The 14,584-nt window shown below is 51.1% G+C and overlaps 1 protein-coding gene across 3 annotated transcripts in view; it reads left to right on the top strand.

The window, feature by feature from the left end:
* The window catches only part of daam1a (dishevelled associated activator of morphogenesis 1a), a 38,320-nt gene that overhangs the window by 20,675 nt on the left and 3,061 nt on the right, over window positions 1–14,584 (top strand). For 2 of the 3 annotated variants that reach the window (XM_047018357.1, XM_047018358.1), the window contains exons 7-25: window positions 152–265; window positions 583–693; window positions 1,007–1,110; window positions 1,211–1,277; window positions 1,427–1,544; window positions 2,853–2,991; window positions 4,019–4,077; window positions 4,531–4,718; window positions 5,381–5,662; window positions 5,766–5,873; window positions 6,786–6,806; window positions 8,203–8,300; window positions 9,798–9,882; window positions 10,736–10,842; window positions 11,934–12,022; window positions 12,443–12,611; window positions 12,872–12,979; window positions 13,430–13,490; window positions 13,631–13,762. In XM_047018357.1, coding sequence (XP_046874313.1) covers window positions 152–265; window positions 583–693; window positions 1,007–1,110; window positions 1,211–1,277; window positions 1,427–1,544; window positions 2,853–2,991; window positions 4,019–4,077; window positions 4,531–4,718; window positions 5,381–5,662; window positions 5,766–5,873; window positions 6,786–6,806; window positions 8,203–8,300; window positions 9,798–9,882; window positions 10,736–10,842; window positions 11,934–12,022; window positions 12,443–12,611; window positions 12,872–12,979; window positions 13,430–13,490; window positions 13,631–13,762 — 2,160 coding nt within the window. The remainder of the gene's footprint in view (window positions 1–151; window positions 266–582; window positions 694–1,006; window positions 1,111–1,210; window positions 1,278–1,426; window positions 1,545–2,852; window positions 2,992–4,018; window positions 4,078–4,530; window positions 4,719–5,380; window positions 5,663–5,765; window positions 5,874–6,785; window positions 6,807–8,202; window positions 8,301–9,797; window positions 9,883–10,735; window positions 10,843–11,933; window positions 12,023–12,442; window positions 12,612–12,871; window positions 12,980–13,429; window positions 13,491–13,630; window positions 13,763–14,584) is intronic. The other variant, XM_047018359.1, reaches the window with a different exon arrangement.

The raw sequence follows: 14,584 nt of genomic DNA, 5'->3' as shown, positions 1-14,584 counted from the left end.
GAGATCGTTTTCATATCCTTCACTGTTTTTTTTGGTTTTGTTTGTTTCATCTTCACTCCTCATCCTCGTACTCACTCTCTTTCTTCCCCTCCTTTCTTCTTCTCCTCCCTTGTCTGTGTTTCTGCTCCCTCCTGCCCCTCCTGGTCTGTAGGTGGCGGTGTTGGAGATCATGGGAGCCGTGTGTCTGGTCCCCGGGGGCCATAAGAAGATCCTGGAGGCCATGCTACACTACCAGAAGTTTGCTGCAGAGAGGACCAGGTTCCAGGTAGAAAAGCTGTCCTGGTTACCGTCACAATTCATAACTGAACATGGACCCTGAAAAGTGAACATGTGACACTTGTCTGACGCTGGATTCTGTCTTTATATCTCTCTCTTTTCCCGTCTCTCTTTCTGTCTCTCTCTTTAAATTTTTTTCTCTATCTTACTCTCACTCTTCTCTCACTCTCTTCTCTCATTCTTCTCTCTCCCTTTCTCTTTCACTCCTCTATCTTTCTCACTGTCTTCTCTATACCTCTCTCTATTTGATCTCTCCCTGTGTCTCTCTCTCTCTCTCTCTCTCTACTCTCTCTCACCTGTCTCCAGACTCTGTTGAACGACCTGGACAGGAGTACTGGTCGCTATAGAGACGAGGTCAACCTGAAGACGGCCATCATGTCCTTCATCAATGCTGTCCTCAGCCAGGGAGCCGGGGAGGTGAGCTCTCCTCTTCCTCCCTCTCTTCCTCCCCTCTTTGAGCATCCCTCCCTCCTCTTCCTCCCTCTCTTCATCCCCTCTTTGAGCATTCCTCCCTTCTCTTCCTCCCCTCTTTGAGCATTCCTCCCTCCTCTTCCTCCCTCTTTTCCTCCCCTCTTTGGGCATCCCTCCCTCCTCTTCCTCCCTCTCTTCCTCCCCTCTTTGGGCATCCCTCCCTCCTCTTCCTCCCTCTCTTCCTCCCCTCTTTGAGCATCCCTCCCTCCCTCTTCCTCCCTCTCTTCATCCCCTCTCCTCTGTTGTGTGGTCCCTACAGTCCAGCCTGGAGTTCAGGATCCACCTCCGTTACGAGTTCCTCATGCTGGGCATTCAGCCCATCATCGACAAGCTGCGCTCCCATGACAACTCAACGTTAGACCGGTAAGTCAGGCCGTTGTTGTCCTTCGCTGTTCACCAGCTCCCATCACCAGCGTCTCAAACGTTCTGGACCTCACGCACTTCTGTGCTGTTCTGTTTTCAGGCATCTGGACTTCTTTGAGATGCTGAGGAACGAAGATGAGCTGGCCCTTTCCAAACGCTTTGATACCGTGAGTTGAAGCTCGGGAAGTTCCCTTATGTTCCTTTCCAGCGGATACTGGACAGGGTGCTGGACAGGAAGCTGGACAGGATGCTGGACAGGATGCTGGACAGGAAGCTGGACAGGAAGCTGGTGGTGACGCGTCTCTCTGTGTTGCAGGTCCACATCGACACGAAGAGCGCCACCCAGGTGTTTGAGCTGATCAAGAAGAAGATGAGCCACACTGACGCTCAGCCACACTTCATGTCTGTGTTGCAGCACTGTCTCCTCATGCCTCGTAAGAACCCTCACACACACGCACACACACACACACACACACACACAAACACACACTGGCACAGACTCACACACACACACTCGCAAACACACACTAGCACAGACTCTAACACACACACCCACAAACACACACTGGCACAGACTCTTAACACACACACCCACAAACACACACTAGCACAGACTCACACACACACACGCAAACACACACTAGCACAGACTCTAACACACACACCCACAAACACACACTGGCACAGACTCTAACACACACACCCGCAAACACACACTAGCACAGACACACACACACACCCACAAACACATTCTAGCACAGACTCACACAGACTCACACACCCACAAACACACACTAGCACAGACTCACACAGACTCACACACCCACAAACACACACTAGCACAGACTCACACAGACTCACACACCCACAAACACACCCTAGCACAGACACACACACGCACTTTGTGAGAACTCGAGCTCATGCATCCTGGGAAAACATCTTCTCCCACGACCTTCAAAGATCTTTACAAGAATCTGCAGCATCTTTAAAGCGGCTATGAAATCCTCAAACGATTTGGTACCTGGACACTGTCAGAATTCCTGGTACTAGCTCGGTAACCCACCAATCAGGGCAACGCCCCTAGTTCCACTAAAGTATCCAACGGTTGTTTTGTGATTGTATTCCAGAACACTCCACATCCATCTAGTCAAGCTCTCGCCGTACTGTGTGTCTGTGTTCCGTTTTCCACATATTGACTCACACGTAACCTTATCAGATTCACGGCATTCCTCTCATGCCTGGTTAGCTTCAGTCATAAGACCCTCAAACCCCAAGGCTCCACACCCTGGTCAGGAAATGTTGTTTTTCACCTCCAGACTTGGCCCAGTCTCCGGCCTCCCCAGGCTGGCCCCAGCCCGTCGGATCACTCTGCTCTGACAGCTGGGTGATTAGGGCTCCCTCAGAGAACAGGACAGCCATAAATCACACACACGTCCTAGAGGACCACTGCTACCCTGCTCTTAACCTGCGGTCCTCCCTAGCTCGTCTCCCACACACAAACACACACACACAAACACACCCACACAAACACACACACAGACACGTAAGCAGGAATTCCGACTATGGTTGGTATTCCTCTCCCCACAGGGTTAGTTGTGCGTTGAGAGTTAAGTGTACGGGAATTGTGCATGTTTGTGTGTCTCTGTACCGTGTTGTTGTTGGCCTTCACACGAGTGACTGCATGGTGCAGTGTTTGTGATGATGATGATGATGATGATGATGGCCTCTCCCTCCATCCCCAGACAAGCGCAGTGGGAACACGGTTCAGTACTGGCTGTTACTGGACCGCATCGTCCAGCAGATCGTCCTCCAGAACGACAAAGGTCACGACCCCGACGTGACCCCGCTGGAGAACTTCAACGTGAAGAATGTGGTGCGGATGTAAGTGACACAGACGGGACACCACATGCCTGTCACGCCTTCACAACACACACACACACACACTCGCAGAACACACCGAGCGCACATGACACGCTTCGGAACATGTCTGATCTTTGATTTATATCTGACGACGACGACGACGGGGGGGGGGGGGGGGGGGGGGGAGAGCCCGGGGGAGGGAAATACAAGCTGGTCACATGATCGGTTGTACGATGGGAGTAGATACCAGGACAGCCTACAGCTGCTCCTGCTCTGGTCCTCTAATACGCTCCCCACAAATCATTCTAGGTGGGTCTTACTGCGATTTAGAGAGAAAAAATCTGTTCTAAAACAAAACAAAATCCTGACCCTTTAATCCAGGGAGGACACCCGGACAGAGATCAGGGAGGTTTCAGGTTGTGAGATCCATATGGGGTCTGACTCAACACTGGGCTAGTAGTGGGCCTAGAGACTAGGGGTCTAGGGGACTAGTCATGGGCATTAGGGAGCTTGATGAGGGGATCAGGGAGGTTTTATTGAGGCTGTGTGGAGCGGTAGAAGGCTTACAGAGTCCCTGCTGCTAGCTGTGACATGCTGCTAGCTGTGACATGCTGCTAGCTGTGACATGCTGCTAGCTGTGACATGCTGCTAGCTGTGACATGCTGCTATCTGTGACGTGCTGCTAGCTGTGACGTGCTGCTAGCTGTGACGTGCTGCTAGCTGTGACGTGCTGCTAGCTGTGACGTGCTGCTAGCTGTGACGTGCTGCTAGCTGTGACGTGCTGCTAGCTGTGACGTGCTGCTAGCTGTGACGTGCTGCTAGCTGTGACGTGCTGCTAGCTGTGACGTGCTGCTAGCTGTGACGTGCTGCTAGCTGTGACGTGCTGCTAGCTGTGACGTGCTGCTAGCTGTGACCACTGGTTCACACTCCTGTGTGTGTGTGTGTGTGTTGTGTGGGCCACACTGCTCTAACTGCACTATCAGGGCCCAGGTACTGTTCTGATGTGTCCTGTTATAGCCTCTCTCCCTGCCTGTGTGTCTGACCTCAGGCTGGTCAACGAGAATGAAGTGAAGCAGTGGAAAGAACAGGCGGAGAAGATGAGGAAAGGTACAGACCTACGCACACGCACACCACACACACACCACACACACGTGACCTAAAAAAGCACACACACACACACACACACAACCTAAAAAAGCACACACACACACTCCCATATACACTGACGCACACATCGATGAAGTGGAAAGGTTTATCTTATGAGATATGATTTCCCCGAGGTGAGTTTCCATGAAGCTTTGTGGCTCATTTTTTAATTCCAGCTGATCTAAGATTTATGAGGTTTCTAGGAACCTCATATGGCCCCCACTGTGACCAAGACCTATGGAGACTGTGGAACAATGTTTATTCTAAGAATTCTCTGTGCGTGTGTCTGTTTGTGTGTCTGTCTGTGCTTGTGTGTGTGTGTGTGTCTGTCTGTGTGTCTGTCTGTGCTTGTGTGTGTGTGTGTGTGTGTGTGTGTGTGTGTGTGTGTGTGTGTGTGTGTGTGTGCTCCTGCAGAGCACCACGAGCTGCAGCAGAAGTTTGAGAAGAAGGAGAGGGAGTGTGACGCTAAGACCCAGGAGAAGGAGGATGTGATGCAGACGCTCAACAAGATGAAGGAGAAGCTGGAGAGGGAGAGCAGCGAACACAAGGCTGTCAAACAGCAAGTAGCTGACCTGTCGGCCAGGCTGCATGAGCTCAACACTGTACGTCACACCATCCATACAGTCTCTATCTCCCTCTGTCTCTCTCTCTCTCTCTGTCTCTCTCTCTGTCTCTCTCTCTCTGTCTCTCTCTCTCTCTCTCTCTCTCTCTCTCTCTCTCTCTCTCTCTCTCTCTCTCTCTCTCTCTCTCTCTCTCTCTCTCTCTCTGTCTCTCTCCTCCTCTTACTCAGTGCATAGAGGATGTGTGATTGTACAGTACGGTGATGCATTAACAACATGGCTGACTGCTGTAGCTCCAAAACAGCGAATGTTAACCGGAGCTGCCTCCGCTGCAACCAGAGGGCTGCCATGATGTACTGTAGCTGTTCTGTACTAACAGAGTATGACCACAAGCACACAGTACACACACACACAGTGGATATCCATATCTGCCCTGTCCTCACTAAAGGCCAAATGATGCTTTATTTCTGTTTGGCATATGAGAAATTGCCTGTCGTTTCACACATTTTAGGATGTGGCAAACATCAAACTAGTGTCTGGATTAGGTCAGGTTTGTCACTCATGTGCTGCACAACCATAAACTGGCCTTAACTGATTTAGTGTACTTACTGAATGAGCTGTGGAATGTGAAGGTGTAGCATACTAACTGAGTGAATGGAGCTAATAATGTCAAACTAACTGTGTCAATCTCTCCCTGGTTCCAGAGGCCAAGTGTTCCTGGGGGCCCACCCCTCCCCCCGGGGGCCCCAGGAGGGCCCATCCCTCCTCCTCCCCCCATGGTTGGCATCCCTCCTCCTCCACCACCTCCTGGAGGGGCTCCTCCACCTCCTCCTCCTCCGCCTGGCGGACCCCCACCTCCCCCGGGCATGGCCTGCTTCGGTGTGCCCCCTCCTCCCGGAGCCCCCCTGGGCCCCGGGATGAAGAAGAAGAACATTCCCCAGCCCTCCAACGCCCTCAAGTCCTTCAACTGGGCCAAGCTGGCTGAGGTTAGCGCTGTGAGGGCAGGGGAGGACCCGGTGTCCAGTAACCATGGAGAAGCAGGACCACTGTGAGAGGCAGACATGTGACTGAGGATGTGTGTGTTTGCAGAACAAGCTGGAGGGGACAGTGTGGAGCGATGTGGACGACCTTAAGGTGTTTAAGGTCCTGGATCTGGAGGACATAGAGAAGACCTTCTCAGCTTACCAGAGACAGCAGGTACTGCTAAACACACAACCGGACCCAGCCATTTAACATTCCAAAACCTTTTTCTCCAAAGGTCTAGAACCCCACTCGGCAACACATTCTACAAACACTATTCTGTAGCCTGAATTTTGAATATTCCAGAACTGTGTTCCATACTTCTAGGACCCTTTCATTAAAGCAAAGTCTACTGCAATACTCAGACAATACTACTCAGGCAATACTAGGTGTGTTCAATTTATCTCTCTGTTTCCAGTTTGCCACAGAGGAGGTAATGTGTTCATGTAAACATGACACCAGATTCCCTTATAGTACAGACCCAGGTTTGCTTTGGGCCTGTGCTGGTTAGTCATCCAGCTTGCTTTTTCATCTGGACAGGTAGGATGGTATCGCAAGGCTTCATTCAGCAGCAGTTCACTAGAGGAAAATCCCTAGGCGGCCATCTTTGTTTACTTCATCAGATCCTAGATAGGGAGTCAGGTGGCTGAGCGGTGAGGGAATCGGGCTAGTAATCAGAGGGTTGCCAGTTCGATTCCCGGCTGTGCCAAATGACGTTGTGTCCTTGGGCAAGGCACTTCACCTTACTTGCCTCGGGGGGAATGTCCCTGTACTTACTGTAAGTCGCTCTGGATAAGAGCGTCTGCTAAACGACTAAATGTAAATGTAAATGTAAATGTAGATATGTACCATAATAGATTAGAGCTTCCACAGTCTATGCATTGGCACCTTGTTGTTGTAATTTCCCTGTGTGAAACGTTAATATGCATCTGAGCTTTCTGACTTCCACCTCCCTCTGCTTCTCCTCACAAAACTCATCCCTTGTTGTTGATTCGCTGAACTGGCCTGCGTCGATGCTGTCATTGGCTACTGCATGCTTGTTCTAATGAATGCTGCCTCTCCCTGCTTCCTTCCTGCCCCGCCTCACAGGAGTTTGTACTCAGCACCAAGGTGAGTAACCTATCCACAACCTTTACCTGGCTCTGCACAACAAAACACATCTGTCTGTCTGCCTTTAAACAGTACCACAGCCCTGGCTTCCATCAGAACCTCTACTCACTGTGGTAGCAGAACTTCCTGTGTGTGTGTCTGGGTCACAGCGAGAGAGTGTCTGTGTATAATCTTCCTGCTCTAAGATTAGCAGGATGATGTCGTCTGGAATAAACGTCCAAAGAACGGGGCATAGCTGAATGATCGGTTCCAGTTTTATTGGAGAGCAGTTCAAGATGTCTGGCTGTAAGCAGCCCTAATAGGTCTTGTGGCAGGCCGTCGGCTCGCAGAGCAGGAAGGAGGGGCTGAGAGTGGCTGCGAGGGAGCCTTTAGCTCAGGCTGCGAGGGGCTAACATACCCCCAGAGACCCGGGGTTCAGAACCCGGTTTGGCTGATCTCTGAGCTGTTCAGCCCACGTGTGGAAGGCCTTCCATGCTGTCTAAATAAAAGAGGACACGAGAGAAGAGATGACGCAGCTATCCCCTGAAAGACTTAAACAGTGCCCGATTTGTGTGCTCCTAAAACTGATCACTGCCTTACTATCGGAGTGTAGGACACAGAAGAAGAACAGATCCCCTGTGGTCTAACGCACACACACACACACACCCACTTTGTCAGACGCACAGCTGGACCAGATCTTGCTCTGCACAGCTCTCACCTAGAGAGGAATCTTGTTTAATGTTCGCTCTCTGAATCTCGACTCTCCGCCAGCATTTCTGAAAGAGAGAGAGAAAGAAACTGAAAGGGGAGGGACAGGAAAAAGAGAGAGAAGGAATGAAACAGAAGACTGGGTGTGAAGGTATCGCTCTTTCTCGTGCATGCGTGCATGTGTTTAGCTCCTCTGTTGCCTGGATACCAAGCACCATTGTTTTTAGGGCCCTAATACGATTCAACAGGAGATGAAACTGAAGAGCCTTTCATAAAAGCACTTGTTTCTGTCCCTAAACAAGACAGCCCTGGGCAGGGGTGTGTGTGTGTGTGTGTGTACGTACGGGTGTGTGGTTACACAAGGGTGTGTAAGGGTGTGTCTACCACAAGGATGAAGGCACAGTCATGTAGCCACAAGCTTCAGCTGTGTTCAGAACATCCCTGTAAGAAGAATCAGTCCAAACACATCCTTTTACCTCGTTCCCTGTAAATGAGACGCCACATGTTTTGTGTAAAACGGACCTTGTCGTGAAGCTGTCCAGATCCAGGAGAATGTTTTATTTCCATGGGGTTTGGTTAAGAAAGACCAAATGTGACATGTCATTGCACCTGAGAGGATCCTGGTCCGCGGTACACAGCACAGTGGTTGTGGCGGTTCTGTAGTTGCGGCTGTTACTGATTTCTCTCCCTGGATGGTCTTCTCTAACAGAAAGAGTCCGAGGACGATGCTCTGGCCACTAAAAAGGTCAAGGAACTGTCTGTCATCGACGGACGCCGTGCCCAAAACTGCAACATCCTCCTCTCAAGGTCAGTACATTACTTTCCTACACACAACCCTCCCTAACTCTCTCTCTTTCTCCGTCTCTCTATCTCTCTCCATCTCTCCGTCTCTCTCTCTCTCCCCGTCTCTCTCTCTCCATCTCTCCGTCTCTCTCCATCTCTGTCCCTCTCTCTTCACACAGTTTTCTTTGCCTGGTTACAGTCTCTGTTCCCCAAATCACTCTCTCTCTCCTAATATTCATGGCCAGCTTACATCAATAAATTATTGCACCATAGACAATTCTCTGCTTACATCGACTTGGATTACGGAATCTGGACGGTTTCGAATCATCGCTCACAGTTGACTGTCTGTTTAAAGATCAGCGGTGGATGATTGTTTTAATGTGTGTTCCAGTGTGTTTCTGTTAGTGTGACGCTAGCCAGGAACCATGTCCAGCTTCTCTCTCCCTCTCCTCCCCTGGTCGCCACGGTTACCACCACAAACACAGCAGCGCCTGTGTCTTGTTCTCCCGTGCTTACTGGGTCATGGTTCTGGGTCCTGCCGCTGTGAATGGAAATAGAACTTTCCAGGATTCGACTATTTATATGGCTTCCTGTATTTAGAGTCTCCTTCAGTTGGCCTATTTACAGTGTGGTCTTGATGGTGGTTCGCTTGCGGACCTGAGTGTAGGCTTTGGCACGCGTCTGGGTAAACGTATCTTGTCAGTCTTGGCCTATGCATGAATTACATATAAAGTATGATCAATGGTACTCGTGTGGGTGTGAAGTCTCATTGGCCGTCATTAGAGTCGTGCGGTCAGGTGTTTGGACCGTGAGCGGTTCAGCCTGGTGGCTCGGTCCAGCATGTTCTGGTAACTGGAGGTCTGGAGGTGTTTTTGAGGCTGGGAGGCTGAGGTATGTTTTGAGGCTAGAGGCTGGAAGTCGTGGGGTCTGTTAAAGGCTGGGGCTGCAGGGCTGAGGTGTGTCAGAGGCTGTAGTGTTGTTGGAGGCCGCAGTCCTGGAGGTGTTTTGGAGGCTGGGGCCGAGGCCGCAGACGGCAGGGCCTCTTGGCACAGAGCCAGTCCATGCAGAGAACCTGGTGCTGTAAAGCTGTTGGTTCCTAGGTTTCCTGGCAGAGAGGCAGAGAGCTGCTGCCAGAGGAGTTCTACCCAGAGGAGGCGGCCAGCTGGGACCCTAATGTTAGTTCCAGCACAGTCAGCCCGGTCAACAGGGTCAGTCTAGCTGCAGCTACATGGATCAGAAGTGTCACTGTGACTAGGATCCAGAGCCTGGTACTTTGGGCTGCTAGGCTAGGTTATGCTAGGTTAGGCTAAGAGGCTGGACTATATTAGGTTTGGCTAGGCTAGGTTAGGCTAAGAGGCTAGACTATGGCCTAACCTAGCCTAGCCAAACCTAAGAGGCTACGCTAGGCTAGGCTAACTGTCAGCTACCTGCTGTTTTTGACTCTGCTGCATGCCAGGAAGCAGTGCATCGAAGTCCACCTCTCTATCTTATGATGCTGACATGGATGTCTTTGCGTTGCAGGCTGAAGCTGAGCAATGTGGAGATCAAGAGAGCCATCCTGACCATGGACGAGCAGGAGGACCTTCCCAAGGACATGCTGGAGCAGGTAGGAACGGACCCGGCTGCAGAGCTAGAGATCTCACAAGAGCATGGAGATGGAACCCGTGAGCCGGGCATGGAGATCTTGGAACTGTGTAGAACTTTGATAGCAGGGAACTGTAGTCCAGACCAACCAGCACACTCTTCTGGAATAGTTTGAACTGAAATCCTTTGACGCAGTGGTGACGTACGCACCCTTGTAAAACTCCTCAACATTCTTTTGCTATTCGTTCATTTAAACATTCTCTTCTCATGTCCCCTGCTAACCTTCTGTCCAGGCCTTTTTCCCTCCTCTCTCCCCATGTAAAGCAGGATAAAGGCTGGGTGGAGCAGGGTGGAGCAGGGCCGAGTATGTAGTGTAGTAGTAACAGTGTAGTATTTAGGATTTATGTACTCCTGTAGATGTTAGAGTAAATTGGAAGCTGGTCCAGTTTTATGAGTCTATTTCCTTGGTATGTGTGCGTGTGCGTGTGTGTCGTGGTGTCTGAGAGAGAGAGAGAGAGAGAGAGAGAGAGAGAGAGAGGGAGAGGGAGAGGGAGAGGGAGAGGGAGAGGGAGAGGGAGAGGGAGAGGGAGAGGGAGAGGGAGAGGGAGAGGGAGAGGGAGTGTTTGCAGGGTCTTGAGGTTGTTTAGTGGGTTTCAAACATCTGAATGTTGTTAGAGTTGGAGTCTTCCTGGCTCCTATGCTGGGACTGGGAAGCCAGAGACAGTGAGTCAGAAATACACTCGTTACCAATCAGGTGGATCTCCCAACATTCATCCTTCCTGTGTGGATGTTGCTTGTTGTGTGTCATCACGACGTGGCTAACCCAGTCATCGTCTGCTCCTTCTAACCGCTGACCTTTCGGTGTGTGTGTTCAGCTGCTGAAGTTTGTCCCCGAGAAGAGCGACGTTGACCTGCTCGAGGAACACAAGCATGAGCTGGAGAGGATGGCCAAGGCTGACCGCTTCCTCTACGAGATGAGCAGGTACGCCGTGTGTCTCTGTGTGTGTGTGTGTGTGCGCCATTCCCTTTAGTCAAGCAGGGTACATAGAGAGTACTTCTGTCTATTGAATTGGCTCATCATTTGCCCCTTTTCGAATCCAACCCACAACCTGAAGCATCATGTAATTGCATGATGCTTGATGGCTGTGGGTGGCCATGTTCTCCCAGACTGATACCAAGACTGCTGCAGGGAGATCCTGCCCTGTGCATGACCCGCCTCTGTGGTTGACATGGAGCTCCTCAGGGGAACATGTCCATCAGCAGAGCAGCAGAGGCCTGCTGGTCTGAGCTGGAACACCACGCTGTGGTCTCACGGAGAGATGGGGGTATGGGATTAGGGGTAGATGATTGCAGTAAAGACAGATGGGGGTATGGGATTAGGGGTAGATGATTGCAGTAAAGAGAGATGGGGGTATGGGATTAGGGGTAGATGATTGTAGTAAAGACAGATGGGGGTACCAGATGAGATGGCAATGACAGATGTTTTAGAAGTATTGGACTGGAACATAAACATATGGTGCTACAAGGTGAGGGGTAGTGGATTGTATTAAAGAGAGTTAGTGGGGACCAGATTTAAGGTACATTATTTTTGTTTCAGGACTGTAGAACAGAGAAATTGGGGTACCAGATTAGAGGTAGATTATTGTCATGCAGGTCTGTAGCTGTGTTCTATCATACGGCACTCTGATTATGGACCCTGGGAATACTGGACAGCCTTCCTTCCTGTCTCTGGCCACATTCTCCACTCTCATCTGGGCTGTTACTTCCTGTAAACACTGATGCCATGGCAACAGCACCTGGGGGAGAGAGACAGACAGGATCTTTATTGTGTTATGGGTTTGTCATGTTAGATCCTCCTCACTCAACATGGTCATTTGGGAGGGACAGCTATTTGGTCTACTTGCAGACCTTGACAGGAAAACATGGTGGACAGTCATGTGTTGAGGAACTCTGATCTAAAACACTACAACGGTGTCTGTTTTCAAGGTCCCAAACATGTACGATTTTACCCAGCAGATAAGTGTAATCAGTGGGATGTGGACTTGATCTATTGTTTGATTTCTCCACCCTCAGAATCAACCACTACCAGCAACGGCTCCAGGCTCTCTATTTCAAGAAAAAGTTTGCTGAGAGAATCTCTGAGGTCAAACCCAAAGTCGAAGGTACAGTTGGATGATATGCACAGTTACACACCCGACATTGTTCACAGCCAAACCATTAGTTTCAACAAGGATTGTCGATTTTAAGAACCGTGCTTTCTATGTGCGTTATGTGCGTTATTTATGCCGCTTTGGATAAAAATGGCATGTCAAAAAGTGTTCCTCCTTGCCTGAATTGTAACAAGACAGGCACGTGCAGAAATCCAGATGTGATCACACTAATCCTCGCTGTATCCTAGTGCGTGCTTGGTAGCTGAGATGTGGTTACTTTTGCGATGTGGCCAGTAAATAGCCATTCCTTGAATCCTTGATCTCATGCTGTACTTTATATATGCACTATTTGAAGGTCGTTTTGGATCAAAAAGCGTCTGCTAAATGAATGAATTGTCTGTGGGGCTGACCCTGTTCCTCCTTCCTCCCCAGCCCTGAGCAAGGCCTGCAAGGAGGTTCTCCAGAGCAGGAACCTGCGCCAGCTCCTGGAGGTGGTCCTGGCCTTCGGGAACTACATGAACAAGGGCCAGAGGGGCAACGCCTACGGCTTCAAGGTCTCCTCGCTCAACAAGATCGCAGACACCAAGTCCAGCATCGACAAGTAAGGAGCGCTGTGGCTGCTGGGCCTGTACTGTGTGTGCCTGTGATGGTGAACCCTGACTCTTACTGTGTGTGTTCCTGCCCGGGCCGCAGGAAAAACAGGGCTTTGTCTGTTTGAACAAGAGACCCAGAGCTAAGTATGTGTGTCTCACTCTTTCCCCGACACCCCCCCCCCCTCCTCCCCCCTCACTCCCCCCTGCCGCCCCCCCATCCTCCCATCGGTCTTTTCCCTCTCCCTCTCCTCCTCTCTCTCCCGTCCAGGAACATCACCCTGCTTCACTACCTGATCACGGTCCTGGAACACAAGTATCCCAAGGTGGCCTTGTTCCAGGAAGAGCTGCAGCACGTCCCTGAAGCTGCCAAAGTCAAGTAAGGAGAGCTGGCAGGAACCATTAGCTGATTGGCTAAGTGGTTAATACCATTAATGGTTGACTCGATGAATCGGCCGAACGATTGATTCATGGATGACTTTTTACGCTGTTTTGACGGTTTACTCTACAAGGAAAACACTAACGCAGTGAAGTCCAGTAAAAAGGGCTCAGTAAGGTTGACTCAAGAACAGGCAAACTCAGGGCTTTCTGCTCAGACGAGTCACTCTGTTTCCAGCCTCCCCTGGCCCAGAATGCAATAAGGAAGGAAGGAAGTTGGGTTTGATCCTGTACATTTCCTGTCTCTCTGGCACTGTGGCTCGGGGAACAGATGGTTTATTATCGTTTCCCTTTGAATAAATTCTCCTCCTCCCTCTAACCCTCCCTATCTGTCCCTCTCTCTCCCGCCCACCCGCCCGCCCTCCCCCCACCCTCCCTCTCTCTCCCCCAGTATGACAGAACTAGAGAAAGACATCAACAACCTGCGCTCAGGTCTGAAGGCTGTGGAGACCGTGAGTGACCTTCACTTGGATTTACCATCTTGTCTCGTTTCTCGAACTCCTCACCATTGTTGACACTGCGACGCACAGGATGAGGTCAAACGCGTCCGCCCGGCCGTACTTACTTACTGTCTTTTCCATCCACCAATCAGGAGCTGGAGTTCCAGCGGGGTCGTCCCCAGGACTATGGGGACAAGTTTGTGGCTGTGGTCAGCCAGTTCACCACCGTGGCCAGCTTCAGTTTCTCTGACGTGGAGGACTGTCTCAACGAGGCCAAGGACCTGGTGAGGGGATCTGGGCTGGGAGTGAGGGACGAGGGGGACGGGGGGGTACCGTTAATGTGGCTCTGGTGGAGGCTGGACTAGGTGTTGGTAGGGGGCAGAGGTGTTTGAGGCCTGGGGGTGGTTTCTGAGGGTCGGGGAGGCCCATGGGTGGATGGTGGGAGGGAGGTCAGGGTCAGCTCACATTCCAACGGTCCTCAGAACAGGATGGGGGCAGTGCCCGCTCGTCTCCTCGGCTAGGAGCTGTGATGGAACCATCAAACACATAGATTAGGTAGCTCTGAAGATTTAACAACTGTCGTTGAAAACGTCATGAAATGGCCAAAGCCTGAAATGCAATCCTGAGCTTCATAACCACATGCTCGTAAAGGGTTCATAGAAGGGCTTTGAAGCTGCCAGCCATAAAGCCTGACCAGTCTACTATCGAACAGTGTGTGTGGGTGTGTGTGTGTGGGGGTGTGTGGGGGTGTGTGTGTGGGTGTGTGTGTGTGTGTGTGCATGCGTGTGTAGGGATTTGGTTCAGATCTGTGAGCAGACTAGTCTCCTACCTGTGTGTCGGGGCTGCTAATGGTTAACAGAGAGAGGTCAAGGATATCATGTTTAAAGCTCTGGTCCCCCCCTCCTCTCCCACCTGTCTTCTTCTCTGTCTCTCCTTCCTGTATGCCCCCCCAACCCCTCCATCCAGTCCTGCAACCCCCCCCCCCCCCCCCCCCCGCCTCCCTTTCCTGCCTCTTCCTCCCTCTCCGGCTTTCCCCCTGCCACTTCCTTGGTACCCCTGCCTCTCCCTCTCCCCCTGCCTCTCCCCCTGCCTCTCCCCCTGCCTCT

Source organism: Hypomesus transpacificus, chromosome 3, assembly GCF_021917145.1.
Source record: "Hypomesus transpacificus isolate Combined female chromosome 3, fHypTra1, whole genome shotgun sequence".
In the NCBI taxonomy this organism is placed as follows: Eukaryota; Metazoa; Chordata; class Actinopteri; order Osmeriformes; family Osmeridae; genus Hypomesus; species Hypomesus transpacificus.
Note: the sequence above shows the minus strand (reverse complement) of the source record. Positions and strands in the feature narration are given on the sequence as shown.